Source organism: Syngnathoides biaculeatus, chromosome 1, assembly GCF_019802595.1.
Source record: "Syngnathoides biaculeatus isolate LvHL_M chromosome 1, ASM1980259v1, whole genome shotgun sequence".
Taxonomy (NCBI): Eukaryota; Metazoa; Chordata; class Actinopteri; order Syngnathiformes; family Syngnathidae; genus Syngnathoides; species Syngnathoides biaculeatus.
This window is the reverse complement of record NC_084640.1, coordinates 4,779,728-4,802,929: the sequence shown is the minus strand read 5'-3', so window position 1 is coordinate 4,802,929 and position 23,202 is coordinate 4,779,728. Positions and strand designations below refer to the sequence as shown.

The following is a 23,202-nucleotide window of genomic DNA, read 5'->3' as shown; positions in this document are numbered from 1 at the left end:
CACTCCTTCTGTCTATTGCACACCTCCAGAGTGCATTTTTCCCCCTGTGCCTTGTCCATATTTCTTCCTGTCTCATTCTATGTTGTTGTGATTTTGTCGTAGCTCATTGTCACGTCCCAGCATTCTCTATAGCTCATGTGTCCAACTCATTGTTAATCTTGAAATTGTTTTGATTCAACCTTGCTATTTGCCTCACATTTTTGAAACTCTTTCCGTCGCTGACTGCCTACCAATCTACCGGCCCCTGCCCGTTTATTAAAATGTATTTTTAGAACTGATGTTGCCTGAGTCTTGTATTTATGTTCTCCTCTTCCTCCTGCTGCTCATGACAGTACATTATTTCATATAATCATGTGAATGCTTATTAAAAGGCTGAGCATTTTCAGCTCGAAGTTGTGCTGGCTATACCACGACACCAGCCATTCCACTTCCCCTCGATATTGTTATGGTTGATGAGGTCGGTATTTGATGGGCTGTGATGTGAGGTCTTCTCCTCCATCGCCCTGGATTTTTCCCAGCAACCACTACATACACCTGCATTCTGCCTGGTGAGCCGGTACCTAACAGGTGCTTCGGGAGTCCCAAAGGCATAAAAAGATCGATAGGTCTGCTTCTTCAGCTTGATGGCATCCCTCACTGTTGGTGTTCCCCAACGTGTTCGGGGGTTGCCACCACGACAGTACCGGTTGGCCACCTCAGCAATGGAGGCGCAGGACATTGTCCACTTGGACTCAATCTCCCCTGCCTCTTCCGGAACATGAGCAAAGTTCTCCTACGTGGGAGTTGAAACCTCTTTTGACAGAGGAATCTGCCAGCCGATCCCAGCAGACCCTCATAATATGTTTGGGCCTGCCATGTCGGACTGGCATTTAACCCCGCCATCTGAGCAACTCACCACCAGTTGGTGATCAGTTGACAGCTCGCCCCTCTTTACACCTGAGTTTCCAAGACACGCGGTTGCAAATCCGATGACATGACCACAAAGTTGATCATCGAACGAGGACCAAGGGTGTCCTGGTGCCAAGGCCGAGGGAGCGCTCTCCAGAATATCCTCTAAAGTGGGGGTCGGCAACCCACAGCTCTAGAGCCGTATGTGCCTCTTTAGCGCCGCCCTAGTGGCTCTCTGCACCTTTTTCAAAAATGTTTAAAAATGGAAAAAGATGGGGGAGAGAAATATATTTTTTGTTTTATTAGGATTTCTGTAGGGGGGCAGCATGGTGGCTCAGCTGGTAGAGCGTTGGCCTCACAGTTCTGAGGTCCCGGGTGGAGTTTGCATGTTCTCCCCGTGCCTGCGTGGGTTTCCTCCGGGCACTCCGGTTTCCTCCCACATATCAAAAACATGCAACATTAATTAGACACTCTAAATTGCCCCAAGGTGTGAGTGTGAATGCGGCTGTTTGTCTCAATGTGTCCTGCGATTGGCTAGCAACCAGTTCAAGGGTGTACCCCGCCTCCTGCCCGTTGACAGCTGGGATAGGCTCCAGCACTCCCGTGACCATTGTGAGGATAAGCGGCGAAGAAAATGGATGGATGGATGGATATTTTCTGTAGGAGTACAAACATGACAAACATTCTTAACATTTTCCGATGCTGTAAGAATGTGTGGAATAAATCTAAAATTTCAACATTTCTGTCAACGAAGATTTGTGTCATATCTTGCGACACACGTTTCTATCAGTTAGGCAGGATGCTCGTCAGGTGGCTGTTGTAAACAAACCGGTGGAAGTGTGATGGGCCATGGATCCCAAGGGGAAAAAGAGAAAAATAACTGAGGAGAACAGATGATTCAATGATTCTTTGACTGAATCATTTGCATTCATTGCCAATGCAGAAGGATTGCCTGAATGTTTGCTTTGTAGTGAGCAGTTGTCAAATAAAAGAAAGAGTAATATGGAAAGACATTTCCAGGGAAGGCATGCTACATTTGCAGCGGAGTACGCAGTTTGGAAAGAGAGAAAAAGTGCGACTGCATTACATCTGGAGAAATTAGACGAGCACAAAACAAAATTTAAGAAGTGGATTGCATCTTCAAACTCCACTACTGCTGCAAGTTTTGCCGCAACCCGAGAGATAATAAAGCGTGGAAAACCATTCATAGATGGAAGGAGCTGACCAGTGATGTTCGAAAACAGTAGTCGCATTATACGTGTAAGAACACAATCCTGTCAAAGCCATATATTCAGTAACAAAGTAGCTGTTTTATTTTTATAAACACAGGTTGAGTTTTACTGCACTCCGTTTAGTGCCCAGACAAGGGGCACGTTATGCACGTTCCATTTTTTTTGTTGTTTTATCGAATCCTCAAAATAAAAATGACGTCAAAAATTGGATTTCTTTATTGCATTCATTTCATTTCATCAAAGCAATGAAACATAATTCATTAATATTGTTATGACGTTAAACTTGAGGCGGGAGCGTACAACGGGGCATTCACGTGGTACATCGTTTTCCACAGAATGCACTGCAGGGAAAATAAACATTTAATCATAAATGCTCAGTATGTATTTGTAGCCAACCTAGTTGTTTAGATCATAGGCTAATACAGCTAATATAGATACATGCAGCATGTGTTGCCTTCATTATAAGGTTTGTATAAGGCTTTTAATTTTTTGTGGCTCCAGACATATTTGTTTTTACGGTCCAATATGGCTCTTTCAATATTTTGGGTTGGCGACCCATGCTCTAAAGACTCCATAAAGGATGGTTACCATGAACTGCTGTGTGGTGTATAGGCACAAACAACACTTCGGACCTATCCCCCACCCAAAGACAGAGGGAGGCTTACCTCTTATCCACTGGGGTGAACCCCAAAGTACAGGCGCTGAGCCAGGGGGCTCAGTACAGTATACCAACACGTGTTTGGTGCCTCTTACTGTGGGCATCTCCAGAGTAGAACAGAGTCCAACCACTTTTAAGAGGACTGGTGCCAGAGCCCAAGCGGTGTGTAGAGGCGAGTCCAACTATATCTAGTCGGAACTTCTCAACCTCACACACTAGCTCGGGCTCCTTCCATGCCAGAGAGGTGACATTCCATATCCCATGTCCTCTTTTATTTACCATATTTTCACAATCCTAAAGGTCTTAAATTCTCTTGTAAATAAACGAGGCACCACATTCGACGTGGCGCCTTAGCGTGGTGCACCTTATGTGCATACTGAGTTCCAAAATTTGCAAATTTTGTCGTGTGACTTCTCCAACAAACTACACTTAAACTCACTGGTTACACTATCAGCATGCATTCATGTCACCACATGCTTTAGTGTGTACGTAAGGTACCATATGATGGCACTCACAATGCAGTAAGGAACAATTGTATTGTATTGTAACAATCACATCTGTAAGCAGAAGAAGCTTCCATTGCCCCACAAACGATCTGTGTAGGCATTACTGATGATGTTGTACACAGGGTATCACGTCGAAACCAAAATTATCTCACCACAGAAAAGAGAGTTGCATAATTTGCAAATAATAAAAACAAATAAAAGAATGACTCATGAAATAATTGACACAAACTTGCACTTTAAATGCAATTTCTTCTTCCCAACATGCTTTGCGGCACTGCTGGCACTAAAAGTTTCAATGTGTGATCTACAGTATCAAAATCCCATTCATAAAAAGAAAGGACAGCATAACAGATTATCTCAGAATCTTTGTTGTGTATAATAATGTGAAATAACACAGGGCAAAAGTGACTGGTATTTATTTAATACTTTGTAAAAAAAAAAAAAAAAAGCCTGTGTTTGCAATGACAGGTTCAAGACACCTCGTGTATGGGGAAACAAGTCACATCCATTACTCTGGTGTGATTTTGCCGTGTATGTGTCATCTGTGATGGTTTTAATTTAGTTTTTGGATGGTTATACCTTGTTTTCCCCCACACCACCACGACAAAACCCTCACCCAAGATCCCAAGACGGTAAGCATGCTCAGGCAGAAGTTACTGTCAGTTACAGCTCACACCCATAGACTCAAACAGAACACATTGACATCACATCCCACGCCACCATGTGCCACCTGTTAAACACACATGTAGTATCTAACACAGAAACCCAAATATGAATATTTACATAACATACTCTATTTTCAATAAGCTTAAGATTGCATTTTGTATATTTGAATATGTCTACAAAAAAAGTGTTTTTTAGTCATGGAAATCAATCCCATGCTGCCCACACTAAAGTCCAGGATGTGTACGACCACACCATCTGTGACTCTTGGGAAGGTTAAATTTAAAAATAAATAAATATTTGTATTTTTGAAAAGTGCTTTGGGTAAAAAAAGAAGTTATTTTTGGTTGATTGATTGATCATAGATATCCTTAACCAACCAAACTCTGCAGGATGGTTAAATCTATTTTTAAAAATACATGCTGTGTATATTGCGCATTGTGACGTTTTGGGCTTGGGCTTGGAATGTATCTGCCGTGATGGATTGTATATTGTACTATGTGTGACATATACTGTAGAAGTCACCTGTGACATTTAGTCCATCCGAACGCTGGCACCAGATATGCCGCGATGAGCCCCTCCATGGTCCAGCTCGCCATGTGTATTCAAAACACTGGCCCTCTGAAAGTAGAATGTTACATTTATCTGTCAGTTCTAATGATATGACAGAAAATATATAATGGACAGTCATGGGCAGAATTATTTACTGATCAACAATAACTGGATTAAGGTTTTAGCAGGAATGTCTCAATTCCGACCTGTACAGGGCCTAGCCTCCAATTCTTGTTCTGGACATTGAAGCAGATTCTCAGGGTCTTGAGCCACAACAGCTCGAGAGCGGACTTGCACTGAGCCAAAACCCAGATCATCCCCATTCACACAGCTTAACTGGCATGGACTCCAAACTGTCCAGTCTGTCAGGTAGCATTCCCCTAAAAAACAGTATGAATATTTTTAATTCTTTTAAAATATATTTATTTCTGCATTTTTGTATTGAAATTTGTAAATGTAATAATAGGTCAGTAATTCAATAATTTCTATAAATTGCACCTGTCGCATTTCACTCAGTTTTTGTTCACAGTGGACTTTTACCTGGACAGGGTACTGTGCAGGACTCCTGCAGAATGATCTCTTCATCTCCGTCCACCACAGGTTCTTCTTTTCCACAAAGCTCATCATCCACCAGATTTCCTTGTAGATCAGATCCATCTGACACAAAGCATGAAATGTTCCTGAACCGCAAGCCTTCACCACATCTTGCACCCTGGAATGAAAAAAAAAAACAAAACAAAACTATTTGTAACGTGTTAAACCTTTGCAGAGTACAATTTCAGCGTCAATGCAAAATGTCAAACAGATGGTGGTAAAACCAAAGATAAATGTTAAATGTTAATTACTGTATGTCCGCTGATTAACACATAAACAACATCCCAAATGCGTGAATATTAACCTACTTAATTTTCTGGGCCATGCAACCAGCCCTGAATTTATTCAACTTGAGACCATCCATCCAATTTATTGTCTTCAGGGTCATGTGTGAGTTGTGACACTGTAACACTGTAATCAGTGCTAATTTGACATCCACCCATGCAATGTCTGTATCGCTTATCCTTACGAGGATTCATGGAGTGCTGGAGCCAATGCCGGCCACTGTATCTTTGGGCGATAGGCAGGGTACACCCTGAACTGGTCGCAAATCAATCGCAGGGACAAATGAACAAACAACTATTCGCATTTAGAGTCTTCAGTCAACCTATCATGTATAATTTTGGGATGTCGGAGGAAACTGGAGTACTGCACCTGGAGAAAACTCATGAAGGCAAAGGTAGGGCATGCCAACTCCACACAGACATGGCTGGGATTTTAACCTCGGTCCTTAAAACTCTGAAGCAGATATGCTAACCTGTCGTCCACCATCCTGTCCTGCCCAGGGTTAATTTTGTTGATAAAAATTTTTCATCTTAATTTATAGTCAGTGACCTGTCTTTCTGAGTAAAATGAGACAATAACTAAATAAATGGGCCTTAATGAAAACCAAGCCGATGACAATATCTGTAAGTTACAACAGAGATACAGAAAGACAGAAAGAGTCTTTGAAAGGCATAGAGCAGAAGTCCTTGGAAATTTATTGAGTAATTCATGGCTCAAAAACCTGTTATGAATATTGCAATTCAGCTTCTTGTTAGAGAACAGTAAGTCATTCACAACATACTAAAACAATTTGTGTTCAGACGTTTAGAGAAGGTCAAATGGAGCCTGTCTGTAGCATCTTATCATCTTTCTAGGATAGGAACAGTGTTTTCAGACACCAGGTCTTTGTCTATTCATCCAATAAGGGAAAAATTATTGGCCAGTTTTTCTTTCCCAAAGACATCCAAAAATACCTTTATGGACCCTTGTATTGTGAGGCAAAGTCATTTCTAGAACACCCATTTACTAAAACACTTCCCACATGAGTTGAAATAATTTTTTTTTCTAAAATGGTTCTGTATCCAAGGTTCAAAGTCTTCTTCTTCTTTTCCTTTCAGCTTGTCCCGTTAGGGGTCGCAACAGCTTGTCATCTTTTGCCATCTTAGCCTATCTCCTGCATCTTCCTCTCTAACCCCAACTGCCCTCATATCTTCCCTCACCACATTCATAAACCTTCTCTTTGGTCTTCCTCTCACCCTTTTGCCTGGCAGCTCCATCCTCAGCACCCTACCACCAATATACTCACTCTCTCGCCTCTGAACATGTCCAAACCATCGAAGTCTGCTCTCTCGAACCTTGTCAGCAAAACATCCAACTTTGGCTGTCCCTCTAATGAGCTCATTTCTAATCCTATCCAATCTGCTCACTCCGAGCAAGAACCTCAAAATCTTAATTTCTGCCACCTCCAGTTCTGCTTCCTGTTGTTTCTTCAGTGCCAACGTCTCTAATCCGTACATCATGGCCGGCCTCACCACTGTTTTGTAAACTTTGTCCTTCATCGTAGCAGAGACTCTTCTGTCACATAACACACCAGACACCTTTCACCAGCTGTTCCAACCTGCTTGGACCCATTTCTTCACTTCCTTACAACACCCACCATTGCTCTAGATCAGCGGTCGGCAACCTTTGACACCGAAAGAGCCATTTGAACCCGGTTTCCACGGAAAAGAAAACACTGGGAGCCGCACATCTAAAATGAAGAAAAAAAAAAACTTCTACTACTTTACCGCAGCATGTTTCTCCATTGGCTTTGCCGGGCTTGAAAGTCGCTCAAAATAGACGGCGTTTCAGCGGGTATACCCGCTTCCGCAGTGTGACGTCTATTTTGAGCGACGAAAAAATAATATCAAATAATTTAATTAATATTTTAATATTTCAAGATCACAATCTTCAAATTTAGAACTAAAATAATATAAAAACTAACACAAATAAAACACACTTCAATTAAATACAAAAAAAAATTTTTAGTAATTTATTTTCCCAAGCCAATCAGAGCCGCATTATAAGGATGAAAGAGCCGCATGAGGCTCCGGAGCCGCGGGTTGCCGACTGCTGCTCTAGATTGTTGACCCTAAATATTTGAAGTCGTCCACCCTCGCTATCTCTTCTCCCTGTAGCCTCACTCTTCCCCCTCCACTTTTCTCATTCACGCACATATATTCTGTTTTACTTCGGCTAATCTTCATTCCTCTCCGTTCCAGTGCATGTCTCCATCTTTCTAATTGTTCCTCTGCATGCTCCCTGCTTTCACTGCATATCACAATATCATCTGCGAACATCATGGTCCAAGGGGATTCCAGTCTAACCTCATCTGTCAGCCTATCCATTACCACTGCAAACAGGAAGGGGCTCAGATCTGATCCTGATGCAGTCCCACCTCCACCTTAAATTCCTCTGTCACACCTAAGGCACACATCACCATTGATCTGCTGCCATCATACATGTCCTGTACTATTTTAACATACTTCTCTGCCACACCAGACATACGCATGCAGTAACACAGTTCTCTCTTGGTACTCTGTCATAGGCTTTCTCTAGATCCACAAAGACACAATGTAGCTCCTTCTGACCTTCTCTGTACTTTTCCACGAGCATCCTCAAGGCAAATAATGCATCTGTGGTACTCTTTCTAGGCATGAAACCAAGTTCAAAGTCTACGATAGCTAATGAATTGATTGAGGGATGTACCGCTAAACATTTGTTCAAAAGATGGATTCCAGTGATGTTCAAAATGTGTATCTGTCCACAGATGGAGTGGGAAGCTGACTGACCTCAGACTTGCATTCAGACCACATGCTGTATCTCCAGCTGTAGCAGGGCTTCACAAGGCACGGCTTCCACTGTTGCATCTGGGTTGGGCAAGGCCTCCCGTCACCCTGCGGAGCCTGAATAACTGTCCGCCTTCTCCATAGCTTGCCTGATGACAGGAGAAAGGAGGCAGAAAAGACAATTACCTTTGCTACTGGTTCTGGACAGATATTATGGAAAGGTTTCTTTCTTTCAATAATTCAATTTAAAAAGTTAAACTTTCATAGATTATATATCCAATTTCAATCCCTGACAAACACCGACCATTTTATAGCCACAGATTCAGTCTGCCGCCTCAGTATTGGAAGCGTGGAACATAGTACACTCTGACTCAATATCCCCTGGATCTTCCAGAATATGAGCAACGTTCTTTCGGAGGTAATAGTTGAAATTCCTTCTGACAGGAGATTCTGCCAGATTTTCCCAACAGACCCTTAAGATTCATTGGGCCTTTTTCCCATGTTTTTAAAGAGGGTGAGTCTGACCTCTTACTTCAAATCTACTTTCAAGTGCAATTGCTGCTGGTTGTTGCTCTTCTCACAGACTTGTGGAATACAGAGTGTTTCCAGAAAACCATAGCACTCATAATTCACAGTCGATTATTGACCTGCAATGATACATTAGCACGCTTTCAGTTGGAGATAACCTGTAAGAATTGTTTCTCACATCATGAAGCACATCTAATTATAAGATAATCATACGAGATCCCAGTTTACTCCAGTGATTGCTCACTCACAGTCAACAAAGTATAGTGCTGTATGAAGAAATCACAAGGTCAGTTCTTGGACCTCTTCTGTTAAGCTTGTATATGCTATCAATCCATCCATCCCTCCATTTTCTTTACTGGTTATCCTCACGAAGTTCATGGGGAGTGATGGATCCTATTCCAGCTGTCAACAGGCAGGAGGCGGGGTACACCCTGAAGTGGTTGCTGGCCAATCCCTGGGCCCATAGAGACAAACAGCCACACTCACAATCCCACCAAGGGGCAATTTAGAATGTCCAATTAATGTTGCATGTTTTTGGGGGGAGGAAACCTGACTGCCCGGAGAAAACCCACACAGGCACAGGGAGAACATGAACATACCACACAGGCGGGGTAGGATTGAACCAGGGTCCTCAGAACTGTGAGACCAATGATTTACCATCTGATCCACCGTGCCACCTGTATATGCTTCCCCTGGGTCAAATTCTTCAATTCTTCATTGTATGCAGATAATACAGTTATATTTAGCAGTGTCTCCAGATGACTACAGTTCAAATCAAGTGTTGTGCCACTGTCTAAAGCAGATAAATAACTGGATGAGCCAAAATGTTCTTCAACTAAGTCACAACAAAACCGAGACAATTGTTTTTGGCAATAAAGGAAAGGGAATTGCTGTGAGTAAATACCTGGACTCTCTATCTTTAAAAAGCAAAGACCACGTCCGAAACCTTGGTGTTCTGATTGATTCTGACCTGACTTTCAACCGTCGTATCAAATCAATCACAAAAACTGCCTTCTACCATCTGAAGAACATATCTAGAGTGAACCTGTATGTGTCAAGCAGACCAGAAAAAGCTCATGCATGCTTTTATCTCAAGTAGACTTTACTATAATGGTGTTCTGACTAGACTCCCTAAAAAGAGTATTAAACAACTTCAGTTAATTCAAAATGCTGCAGCTCGTTTTCTGACCAAAACAAATCGCTCAGACCATACAACTCCAATCCTAATGTCCTCGCACTGGCTTCCAGTCAGCTTTAGAATAGATTTTGAAGTTCTGCTACTGGTCTATAGATAACTAAATAATTTAGGTCCTGAATACATGAAAGAAATACTTATGGAATACAAACCCTGTAGAGCTCTGAGATCGACTGACTTGGGTCACATAGTGGCGCACAGAGTCCAAAGCAAACGTGGTGTAGCAGCATTGAGCTATTATGCTGCACACCAATGGAATAAGTTGCCATCAGAGGTGAGGTCGGCCCCAATGTGAATGATTTTAAATCCAGGGTAAAAACTCTTCTTTTTTTCTCATGCTTTATAGAGTATTTCCACTTTTTAATCATATTTCTTGCACTGTAGGTGGTTTTAATTGTAGTTTTTAAAATATACTGTATATAAATATTGTCATTTTTATTGTTTTTATCCCATTTTAAATGTTATATATCCTTGTTTTCAAAGGCTTTTAATCATGTAAAGCACATTGAGTTACCTCGTGTATGAAATGCGCTATACAAATAAATTTGCTTCGCTTTGCCTTAGTAGTGGTCAGGATATTACATGGTTTGCCTCTTGCAAGCATTCTCAATTTTTAAAATTTAATTTTGAACCTGATATTCGATGCTCCACGGCCTACACTTTTTCAAGTGAGCTGGCCGTTATGAGCCTTCTCCAGCTTTTAAAAACTGCCAAGAACTAAAACACACATACCATGGAGTCCGCATTTATGGGTACAGTTGGCCCATGCTGACCACTCAGACAGATGGCAGTTGATGGGGCACTCCACAACACAGGATGCATTCATTTGCCACTTCCTCTCTAGGCCAAGCTGAAAGACAACTCTTTGCCTGAACTCTGGCTTTATTTGTTAGCGAAAGAAGTAAAAATAATAATAATAATAATTAGACCTACCTCTTTACAGAACCTTAGGTCAACAGATTTGCCATCACTCCGTACACAGTCCAACATGCGGGTTTTGATACCATTTCCACAGACAGCTCGATCACTCAGTTGACAGGTACTCCAGTCTGCACGGATCAGTAATCAGTAGAGAAACAAGGTTTGCCTTTGTTCAGGCACCCTCAGCAGAGTTTTCTCAGGTCAGCTTTCCAACATTAATTGTTTCCATAGAAGACTACTGTACTGCTTGACCAAGACCTTTGAGTCTCACCAGTGATGTTGTAGGAATAGTGGAAGCAATTGCTGTTCAGTTTACAAAGCTCTCCTTCAGTGGTCGGAGGACACAACTTCTCCTCTCCTGGTTGACGGGCTGGGTAAGCCCTCCTCTCCCGTGTACTGTTCCCAGTACATGGCTAAGGAACAAAGGAATAATAGATACGATATGGATAGACACAATATATGGATTGATAGAGAGTTAAATGTTCACATAGTTTGTCATTTGTTTTGTTTAAGTGCAAACGCAAACCTGGCAGCCCATCAGTATTCTATGATGCAAAACCCATAAAAAAATTATTTGCCACCCTCATAATTTTAGGTTGTTTTTTTTTTTTGCAGATTTATCACACACAGAGATCTCAAATAAACCAATTTTAATATTACTCAGACAAAATTCTTCCAGAACGATGTGACTCACCAATTAGCAATTTTTGTCAAATCTTCATTTCACTTATTGCTGCCATGGGTGGCACAACCTGTTATTAGGTTCCAGGGGCATTTACTGTTTCACAGAGAGTTAGATTGGTTTGGATTTTTTGTGCTTTAATAATTTGAATTGTCTTTTGAAAACTACATTTTTTATTGAGTGATATTAAAATTGGTTTGATGAATTGAAACTGTCAGCGGCATGCTCCATCGCCTTGTGTGCCTCTGCTCCTAGGAGCAGTGCCTTGTGTTAATTATGCCATACATATAAGCCTCATGTGTCATGTTGTTCTTTGCGATTTCATTGTGCTTTGTTGCGAGGTTCCCATGTTCCTTGTGCCTCATAGTCAGGTTTTTGTATTTTTTGTTCCATGATTTTGATTCATAGCAATCTTGTCCTTTGTTTTTTGGACCTTGCCTCGATTTCTGAGCCTTGTCTTTCGCTTCACGTTTTGGTAATTATCGCCTTTTTTGACTGTGGTCCTGCAGATCAACCTTTGCCTGGGATTAAACTTCTCTTCTTAACTACCTCTTGCCTTGGAGTCATTGGATTTGGGTCCTATCCATGTATTGCTATAACAGAATGAACTGGCCAGACATGGAGTCAGCAGACTAGGACTCAGTGCATAAAGCCCTTTGAGCGTAGCAGGACGAATAACTTGCTGCCCTCTATCTCCACCTTAAGGAGCAGCCGGACACTATACTGAAACAGAGGGCCCTGTATTTTGTGGTTCTTGTTGATATGATTCAGAAGAGGAGATTTAACGACCCGTTTCCCACCGCCTCTTGCTCCTGTTACAGCGACGCCCAGCTCGAGGTGACCACCTCTTGCTCTTGTTCCAGCCTGTGGAGATCATCTCTTGTTCCAGTTCCGGCAGCGCGTGGCCTGCGGGGACCACTTCTTGCTCCTATCCCGGCTGCGCCTTGGGCACGGCAGCCACCTTTTGCTCCTGTTCACATGGTGCCCAGCTTGTAGCGGCCACTTCTTTCTCCTGTATGGGCAGGACCCGACAGGTGCTGCACACCTATTCAGGTGGTGGTACTCAATCTGCGGCCGCCACCCCTCGCTCATGCTCTTATGCAGCGGCGCCCAACAGCATCTGCCTCCAGCTCTTGCTCCGGCAGCAATGCTCGACCTACGGTTGTTGCCCCTCGCCTATGCTTCAGCGGCCACCTCCTGCTCTTGTTCCGGTAGCACATCACTCACAGCCAGCTACTGCTCTTGCTCCAGCAGCCCCCAACCTGCGGCCGCTGCCTCTCGCTCTGAAGACTGTACTTGACCTGTCGCTGCCACTTCTCTCTCCTGGTACAGCATTGCTCAACCAGCAGCCGCTCCCTTGATCTTGCTTCAGGTCAACACTTGGCCAGTAGCCACCTCCTGCTCCAGCAGCGCTTGTCCAACAGTGGCCTCCTGCTCTTGCTCCTGCTCTCAAGGCAGGCGACCCGTGGCCGCCACCTCTATTACTCTTGCAGCGACGCTTGACCAGCAGCTGCCTTTCGGTCCTGCTCCGGCAGAGGTGCTTCAACCATCTCCGCTGCCTCTTGCTCCGACGGTGCTCAGCCAGCGGCCACCACCTTACCGCTATCTGTTCCTGTTGCTTGGTTCCTGCTTTGCCATTTTGGTCTCCATCAAAGACGTCCACCTGAATGGCCCCGTTAAAGACTTGGCTGACCTCCTGGACTACCCAGCTAGTCACTTCACTTGGCGTGGCCTGGAAGGCCACCGGACTGGACCTGGTGAGGGACTCTCAACCTTGCCTTTTAGCTCATGTTTTGGTAATTGTAATTAAAGTTGTTGTCTTTGGTTCCTAGCCCATGTCCTGCTCATGACAGAAACCATTGTGTGTGATAGATAGATATGCAAAATAAAAAGAAAATCAGGAATCAGGAAGGGCGCAAATATTTTTTTTTACAGCACCATACAGTAAAGGGACCTTGAAGATTATTACATTTGGATTTAAGAATGTTTTTGATGTCAGGAAAAATGCAACAACAACATGAAAGATTTGCAACTTAAACATAACCGACGACACCTATGGCATCTAATTTCATCTGCCACTAGAAAACCAGAGAGGACAGGGAAACTAAATTCATTTGACAGTTGAGCAAGAGTTGGTTAACTATTAACTAAGCTCCAGAAACTCAGGAGGCACAATTTTTTCCCCCACATTGATTTTCATTTAACTGCTACAATTTTAAGGGTGGCTATGTTTTTATGCTTAATGTTTAATTTATAACTAGTGTCCCACTCAATGGAGTGGTGACATCTGCAAGGGCAATAGCTAAATGAAAAGGAGGTGTCATGTTTGTAAAGCTCAATATATATTACTTGATGCAAGAAGGGGTCAGTGGTTGCCAGTCAATCCCTGGGCACATAGAAACAAACAGCCACACTCACAATCCCACCTCGGGGCAATTTAGCGTGTCCAATTAATGTTTCATGTTTTTGGTGAAGAAACTTGAGTGCCCGGAGAAAACCCACACAGGCACGGGGAGAACATGCAAACTCAACACAGGCGGGTCCGGGATTGAACCCGGGACCTCAGAACTGTGAGGCCAACACTTTTCAGCTGAGTCACCGCGCCGCCTAAAAAATGTATTGCAAATAAATTTTCAGAGATGTGGTGAACTCAATTCTTTGTATTATTTCCAGTACTAAAAGTATAACGTTTTGTTTCCAATAAATTAATATAGTCAGTAATAAACTGTAGTTTAGGAGAAAACATGACATTTTGTCTCAAAGCAATGAGTTAGGGTTCATCTACACCAGGGGTTGGGAACCTTTACGACTGAGAGAGCCATAAATGCCAAATATTTTAAAATGTAACTTCAAAAGAGCCATACAATATTTTAAGAACTAAATCCAGGTGTATTTGGACATTTATGTAAGACCAACACTTTTAGAGTACAATAAGTCTCTCAATTATTTTAAATAATATTGTTACGCTGTAGGTAACCAATGATGACAAACCTCTTACCATTAATGTGACATCTGGTGCTGCATGTTTTTTCTCATGGCTTTATAGTCTGTTTCATATGTCATTACATTAAGATCTATGCAGGCGTTGAGACTTCCATCCGTTAATCGTGAACGTAATTCAGTTTGATTTACCATTATGATGGTACGATGGTGAACAGTTCTTACTGACGAAGGCATGGCCTTTATTTGTTTGATTATCTCATCTTTATGCAAAGTTGCCAAAATGTTTATTGGAAACATCAAGAACGAATTCTTTGGCATACTCCCAATCTATCAATGGCTTTCCATTTCTCATAATTGGTAAAGCACCAGCAAACTGATTTCTGATTTCCATTCACCTTGTTGGGTCCAAACACAGATTTGGTGCTGACTAACTTGGACACTGGAAAGTAGCTCTTTACATGCTTCCTACCTGCTGTACCCCGCAGGATATTTTGATACAAACACAGTAAGGCATGTGTCGAAGTGGTGCTTTATATCTAAGCATTTCATTGCTGCAATTTTATCATTATAATTTAGACACACAGCAGATCCCTCTTTCTCCAAAAAGGCTGTCCATTCTTGCTGAAAACTTCGGTACTCCTCATGTTTTTTTCTTTGAGCGACCTTTATCAAAAGTGTTTCCATCATTAGCTGTTCCGACCTGATTTTGTGTGGCACATTGTGTTTGTAATGGAATGGCTAAGACATTAATAACATGTACGGTTATAAACATTATTTTTGGCCCTCCCACACACAACACACACAATATTTATTTAAAATACTTTACCCCTCATATTCAACTCTTGTGTGACTGGGCATGTAAAACATTTGCTTCGTTTAAGTGTGTACGTTCTTATAGTAACAGCAGATCACCAGCCGAGTGTGCTGTGCTGCAGCCACCGGCCGACGCTGCCCAGCTCATTCGAAGAAGAAGCAGCAGTACAAGTGAAACGTATAGCGTGTGAGAACTGTTTAGCAGATGCTATTTATGTGCTGTTAGCTAACTGTGTATTCTGTACTGTTTACAGAAATAAAATAATTTCAATATGCTGCACAAATAATTGGGTGGGTTTTTAAAGTGTAACATTTGTGCCTGCACACATCGACTGCCACAGCAAACTACGACAACCACACTAGGACAAACTTTCTCTGACTCATTTGGGTTGCCTGCACAACAGATATAACATGTTCAGTATGTCGTTATGAGGGCTCTGCGAGCCACGTGCAACCATCAAAAGAGCCAGTCTCATGAGCCATAGGTTCACTGTGCCAAATGCTACACTATGCTCCTAGTGGCCATGGCAGCTCTCTATGTCCAAATGTTTTCCTGTTTGGAATTTTCGCCTCTTTTTTCCATGTGTTTCAATGTCTTACCGAGTCTTTTCGCGGTCTATCACGATTTCCATAACAGGAAGTGAAGACGAAATACAGTTTTCCCCCATTATCCACGTTGGTTTGTCATGCTCCCAGCCTGCTTTGTGGCACAATGGACCTCCCAGTGCCACAAAGCATACTGGGAGCATTTAAATTGTGTTTAAATGTTTTGTGTGTATTTCGTGAGTCCTTCTTTTATTTGTTTGATTATTTGCAAACTATGCTATTGTAGTTGCTGTGGTAGGATAATTTTGATTTCGAACACCATGAGTCTGAACAACATCTTCAATAATGACTGGGCTATGCATGTCGAGTGTGGGACAATGTAAAATTTTTTCTGTTTGCTTGTGAAATGTTAAAAGTTCTCACTGTTATGATCATTGTTGGAGAATGAGATACCTACATGATGAAGCACTTACGTACTACGAGTATCTGACTGAATAATCAATGCATTGTGTTGGACAAGATCCCACGACTACATTAGCAAATGTAAAACTGAATGTGCACATTAGGTGCACCACATTGTAAGGCCCAATGACTAATGTGGCATATTGCCTATTTAGAAATGAATTCATGACCTCTCTCATTGTGAAAATATTGTAAATTAAAAAAAAAAATGGAGACCCAAATCCAAAAATATGCGGGAGCAAACGGTGAAACACGAATGGGCAAGAGCACACTGTATATTGGTAATTTAAACATTTCACTGGCTGTCCAGGGCAATCATGACCTGTCATGTTTGTCCATCCTGTCCCTTCCATTTTGTCGATGGTAGAGTGAAATAAAGCCATTAAAGAAATCCATGACATTCTCACCAGTTGACATGGACTCCAGGCTCCCCAGTCTGATAACACGCAGTCCTCTGGACAGGGCAGTTGGCTATTACGAGCTCCCAGAGGCATCGCCTCTGGATCACACAGGTAGTCCTCCACCTGCTCCAAGGGGCCGTCTCTTGTGTTCAGCATACACCTGTTATACAGTCATCATTATTCTTACTTAGAAGAAAGGTGTCTGCCTTAATATTTAGAAGGACTCCCATGTGATTACAAAACCGAAATAGAGATGCCCTGGCAGGAGCTAAAAGCATTTCCTTCTTGATATATGAAACTGTATGTATGTTATTTTATCATTGTGTAAAATAAAATGTTGTAACATTGTGGCATTTGTGATATAAAGTATCACAAACACAGCAACTAAGTCATGTTGAAATTATTTTGGAGTGCAAGTTATGTATAGTATTTGGAAAATCAGACATATTGTTCACCAAAATCTTTACCTGACTTTTCTGGTCTGAACACCTTCACCACAGTTGCCTTTCAGGTCCACATTGCTAACTTTCCAGACACTCCATGGCTCTGCCACCCATACATACTGCCCACAGTCACTGAGGCAAGGCACCACTTCATATACCTAATTTAAACAAATTCCAAAAATAACCTGACTGGTCTTATTAAGGAACATTTATACAGCAGTACAGTCTACAAGTATGCAGGAAAAAATAAAAGAACTTACTTGTGCCTGTAGTCAAAATGCAACAAAAGGAGAGAGAACAAAAACATTGGTCATTGAAATTATATTAAGTATTTGTAAAAGCTAACCTTTCATAGCTAAAGCTTAGATTTTAAAATTTAGTAAGAAATAAATTACCTGGTTGACGTGGTCAAGTTTGGGACAAGGTCTACCACCATTGTATGGTTTTTCTCTGAGCCATTTTGATCGAACTTTGACGCCACTACCACATGATTTGCTGCATCGTGACCAGTTGGACCACTCACTGAGCTTGCAGTCAGATGGACAGGGAATGATGCAAGCCTCCTCAATGTACCCTTAAAACAATATGACAATATAATGTATATCAAAGGTGGGTGACTTGAATCACAAGACTTCACTTGAGTCAACAATTCTTGGGTCTTGTCTAAAGCTCATGATATATACTGTATAACAGATATCTAACATAAAAGTTTGAAACTATCAAGGAACATTTAGTATTGAATACAAAATGTAATGTACACCGTGATATAGATCAATATCGACTGAAAACAATATCGAGATAGGATATTTTTTCCCATATCACCCAGCCCTAATGTTTTCAAACCAGTTCAAGGTGCAGAAAAGGATGGGGACCACTTGGAAAAAGAACTATTAAGTTGATTCAGTGAGGTTGGTGTCTTGGAAAAGGCACACCAAGCAACATCTGGTGCTCTTTTGGGAACCAGACTAAAATTGCAATTTATACAAATAGTTATTGTACAACCACAGCAACAAATAGATGACTTGAAAATCCTTGGTAAATTAGATGAATGGAAGACGCTATGCCAAAAAGTGATTTGTGATTAAATGACTTTAAGCACCGAACATTGCGAAGTCATAAAATGTATTCAATAAATATACTTCATTCCAGAGGCACCACAGGACTAGTGGTGTGGAACAAAGGCAGCAGCATGACATGAAGCTCCATCCCCATCAACATAATGTTATTTTCAATAATGCACAAACTACAACTGTGTACTAACAAGCACATTACACGCACCAACATCACGGCACTCCCATTATACAACACTGTGTTTGGAAATATGCTGCCAGTACAAGACACAAAAAAATTGGGGGACAGCTGGACTATGCTGAAAATTTTCAATGACACCCTAAATACATCGACTGTACTGGTAAACCAAAACTGAATTGCACTGGTTTACAGCTGCAGCCTTGGGATAAAAGGGTGGCGTCATTCCCACAATGTTTGTGGGGTAAAAGCAACAATTAAAGGATGCTGAAACCAGAGCGAAAGCTGGACGCATCATCAATTCAGAGTATTAATTACAGCTGCTGTCAGTCACCATCAAACAGGGAGGAAAGCATAGTCTCCCATCACGATTCCTTGAACAAGTATAGACATTCCCATTCCCCCATATGATTTGATGTCTTCTATTTTTTTTCCCCAAGGCCATGACTGCTCTCTAATTCTTTAGTCCCTTGCCTGTCCATGCTGGCAAATATCAACCGATGTTCTTACAGATCCAAGTGGCCCGACAGATTTTGACTTTCACATAAAACAACAATGAAATACCTCCCCCTTGACTGATTCTAATATTGACAATGCATACGAAATGAAATTACTGCCTCTGAGCTAGGTCAACTGACATGAAAAACAATAATAGTTGGTTACTTTGCATTATACAATAGTTAAACTAATTAAGGCCACTTTAATTATTGACAGTCATATGTATGTACCAACAAGATCTCAATACTGTCATGGGTGTGTCTGTTCCCGATGCGGTGCGCACCTGTTTCGCTGAGCGGTCTGGTCCTTGGCAGATCGTTGTACTACTATGTCACATTCCCGCAACCCTTTACCTATGTCCTTGCGACTCTGTGTACCGAACCCTGCCGAGTTAATGACCCTCCCATCACGCCTACTGATTTTGGTATTGCTGCTTCTTTGGAGTGCCTCCCTTTGTTTCGACCTTGGACTGAAAAAAGACGCTTCACGAACTGTACCTGGTCTCGTGAGTTGTACACTTTGAGTTCAGCCTTGTGTTCTGTTCATGACAGAATGATCTGGCCAGCATATGGACCCAGCTGACTCAGATCGGGTGTGCAATGCCCACCAAGCTCAAGGACAGCATCTCGCCGAACATGCCGAACATCTCCAGATTGTTGCTCGCCAGTTGCAGCAGCTGAGCAACCAGTTTTGTAAGGTATTTGCCCGGCTTAGTTTTCTGTCTGCATCCTTCCCCAGCGGAGCCAACACCAACCGGTATCCTGTATCCACGAGCCAGTCCCCTCACCGGTCCGCGGTGCACATTCTGATGTCTGGTCTCCTCTCTCCTGTCTGGAGCGTTTCTCAGGTGACACTGGTAATGTCAAGCCATTCATCACCCAGTGCGAGCTCCACTTTGGGCTACAGACAGCCGCCTTTCCCTCTGACAGAGTCAAGATTGCGTTCATTATTTCCCATTGATGGGACGCGCTGAAGAATGGGCAACCACTGAGTAGAGCTGCGACACAGACACGTGTTGGACGTGGGCGTCCTTCGTGAAGTCCATTGCGCAAATGTTCCAGTTTGTATCCCCTGAACACGAAGTGGCGAACTCCTTGATCAACCTGCGGCAAGGCAAGCGCTGGGTCTCCGACTACGCCATTGACCTCTGCATTCTTGCAGCCGAAACCCTGTGGAGCAACAGGGCACCCCGAGATGCATTCTTTAAAGGGCTGTCTCCGCGATAAAGGACGAGCTGATTCCACTGGACCTGCCAACAGAACTGGACACATTCATCGCTCTCACTTTGAAAATAGACAAGAGACTCATGGATCGGGAGAAAGACACCGCCTGGCAGAGGGACACACCTACGCGTATCAGGGACACTGACACTCCTCAAGGTACAACTGATGAGGTGAAGAAGCCCATGCAGCTGGGCCGCCCCCACCTGTCATCAGAGGAACGCCAATGCCATCAGAGGGAGGGACTCTGCTTCTCCTGTGGAAAGCCGGGGCACACAGTGACCCACTGCTCAGTAAAACCAGCTGGTACCTCACCCCGAACCCTGACTACAGTTCCTTTTTACCTCATTCAGGACAGTCCGGACCAAGCACTTCCTCTTGTCACTCTGCGTTCGGGAGGACAGCATCTCAGGACAACTGCATTCAAAGACTCGGGTTCGGACGCCAATCTTTTAAATTCTCAGCTGATCAAAAGCACGGGTCTAACGACCTTCGCAGTACAGGGCCCCGTAATGCTTATTCCGCAAATGGCAGTTTCCTCGGCAAAATCACCCACCACACTCAGACGCTCACTCTGACATTTCAGGATTCACATTCTGAACGTATTAGCTTCCATGTTTATGACACCATGGGCCATAACATAATCTTGGGGGGGGGGGGTTTCCCTGGCTGAGAATACATAAGCCCCATATTGACTGGTCGACTGGAAAAATCACGTCCTGGGGAGTCAACTGTGCACGTACGTGCCTCTCGTCCCAGGAAGCGCAGAGGGAGAGGCCATTCAAACAACGCAAGAATAGCCGGACCAATCTTCATTCCCCTCCTGTTACAATGACCTGGAGAAAGTATTTTCCAAGTGTAAGAGCAAGTCGCTTCCTCCTCACAGGCCATATGAGTGCACCATTGACCTGCTGCCCAGCTCCTCACCCCCTCGCGGGAGACTATATTCTCTTTCAGGACCGGAGCTCTTTGGTCTTGGCCATGTCACAAGTTTGAGTCTTACTGATTGTATGGTTTGGACAGGTGTCTTTATGCAGCTAACGACCTCACACAGGTGCATCTGATTTAGGATTAAAGGCGGACTAACAGGTCTTTGAGAGTCAGAATTGTAGCTGATATACAGGTGTTCAAATACTAATTTGCAGCTGTATCACACAAATAAATCGTTAAAAAATCATACATTGTGATTTCTGTTGTTTGGTTTTTAGATTATCTCTCTCACAGTGGACATGTGCCAACGATGAAAATTTCAGACCCCTCCATGACTTCTAAGTGGGAGAACTTGCAATATAGCAGGATGTTGAAATACTTATTTTCTTCACAGTAGGCTTTGTCTTGGCGGAGGGAGAGATATGCATGGATCCCAGCAAGGCCGAGGCTATTCTTCATTGGCCCACTCTGACTACCAGCAAGGAGGTGCAGAGGTTTATTGGGTTTGCCAACTTCTACCTCAAATTCATCCAAACTTTAGTACAGTTGCAGCCCCATTGCATGCACTAACCTCACCCCACAGTTCCTTTGTTTGGAACCCAGCCTGCCAGGTAGCCATCCGTAAGCTCAAGGCCAGCTTTATCTCAGCTCCAGTCCTCACCTTGCCCTATCCAGATAGGACGTTTGTCATAGAGGTTGATACGTCAGATTCAGGGATAGGGGCGCATCTATTCTATTTTTATTTTAGTATTTGTAGGAATAATTGTGATCATAATTATCATACATCTGCTTCTAATAAAGAAACGCTTTGCTCTACTCTAGATAACGTGGTAGCCTCCTAGCAGGAGATAGCAAGAACAAAAACATCTAATCATCAGAACTGTTAGAACTGCTGCCTGTTAAAGAAATGGTGACCATATATGTATTCAGCAATCTTCCACACATGCACACGCTCATGAACAAACATGTACACCTTGTTTCAAACTGTTTTGTTATTCGTCTCCTTTTTGTAACATCCATGTAAATAAGGGGCGTCTTAAAACTAAATAAATAGAGGTGGTGAGGAGAGGATAATCAGAGAGTGCAGTGGTGAATTGTACGAGACAGTTCCTCTCCTCTCTCCTCGCGAGACTTGAACTGCTGTCTTTGCTTCCTTTTTTGTCCTGTTTAATGAATGTCTGATTGGTGAACCTGACATTAACTTGGTCTTTCGAGCCGGATCTCAAGATACCTGAGGTTTCCAGGGGCTGAGTTGACATCCAGGCAAAGACCGTGGCCACGGCACTTGAGACCCTTTCTGGGACTGGGCCTTGACTTTGCATCTGGAGGCTGAGGGTTGACAAGAAGCCGAAGGAAGTAAAGGCATCTCTGGTGAGTAGGAAACTCCCACACTCATGAGGAATGAGTGAATGCGCGTCTGGGTGACTGCGGCAGAACCAAACCTCGAGAATACTAGTCCCTATCGAGTAGTCTAATTAGTCTATAAAACTGAGAAAAGGGCAAGGTGTGTCCTGTACGTGAGCCACGTGAAACGTGTGCATGTATAAAAGTGTGAATGGAGGTTCGCTACCTCATTTGAACAGGAAATTGAGTGACAACTGTCTGAGGATGCAGAGGTAAGAATTCTCCGCCACTTGTGGTAGAAGCTTGAGAATTACCTCGAACAGAACGTAATTGTCACCCTGTTCAGGGGGAAGTCAGTATAGTCACCCTAGGTGAACCAGTGACTCCAACAGGGGAAAAACAAATACCAAAATAGTTGATAAATAGCAAAATAGTTGAAACAGAACATCTGGGGAAAAAAATAAATAATGATGTGTAAGGATTAGAAGTTTGTAGAAAGCAAATGTGCTACTAAAAAAAATTTTGGGTAACACTAGATGACTTTGCTGGCCAGCTCAACATACACACAAAAAATATATATTATGAACCGGCAGGATAAAATAATACAAAAACACACAAAAAAAAACAGGACTCAAGATGATGTGAAAACGGCCATTAAAGGTATCACATCTCATAAAGTTGATATAACATAATTTGTCCAGGGAACGGAAGACTTGAGAAAATTTGGATGACAGCAAAGTACTTTCTCACAGCAGCAGGGAGTTCAAGGTTAATATCATGCACTTCTGCTAGATTTAGAAAAAAAGGAAATTTTTCTGCTGTTGGAAGAGCAAAATAAAACAA

At 42.7% G+C, this 23,202-nt stretch overlaps 1 protein-coding gene across 1 annotated transcript in view; it reads right to left on the bottom strand.

Moving 5' to 3' along the window:
- Positions 1–23,202, bottom strand: part of thsd7aa (thrombospondin, type I, domain containing 7Aa) — a 140,950-nt gene that overhangs the window by 19,710 nt on the left and 98,038 nt on the right. Inside the window, exons 14-24 of the mRNA XM_061837720.1 lie at positions 17,515–17,693; positions 17,380–17,385; positions 17,144–17,277; positions 16,683–16,836; positions 11,101–11,242; positions 10,842–10,957; positions 10,641–10,758; positions 8,189–8,334; positions 5,040–5,211; positions 4,706–4,879; positions 4,473–4,568 (exon numbers count right to left, since the gene is read on the bottom strand). Of these exons, the coding sequence (XP_061693704.1) occupies positions 4,473–4,568; positions 4,706–4,879; positions 5,040–5,211; positions 8,189–8,334; positions 10,641–10,758; positions 10,842–10,957; positions 11,101–11,242; positions 16,683–16,836; positions 17,144–17,277; positions 17,380–17,385; positions 17,515–17,693 (1,437 nt within the window). The remainder of the gene's footprint in view (positions 1–4,472; positions 4,569–4,705; positions 4,880–5,039; positions 5,212–8,188; positions 8,335–10,640; positions 10,759–10,841; positions 10,958–11,100; positions 11,243–16,682; positions 16,837–17,143; positions 17,278–17,379; positions 17,386–17,514; positions 17,694–23,202) is intronic.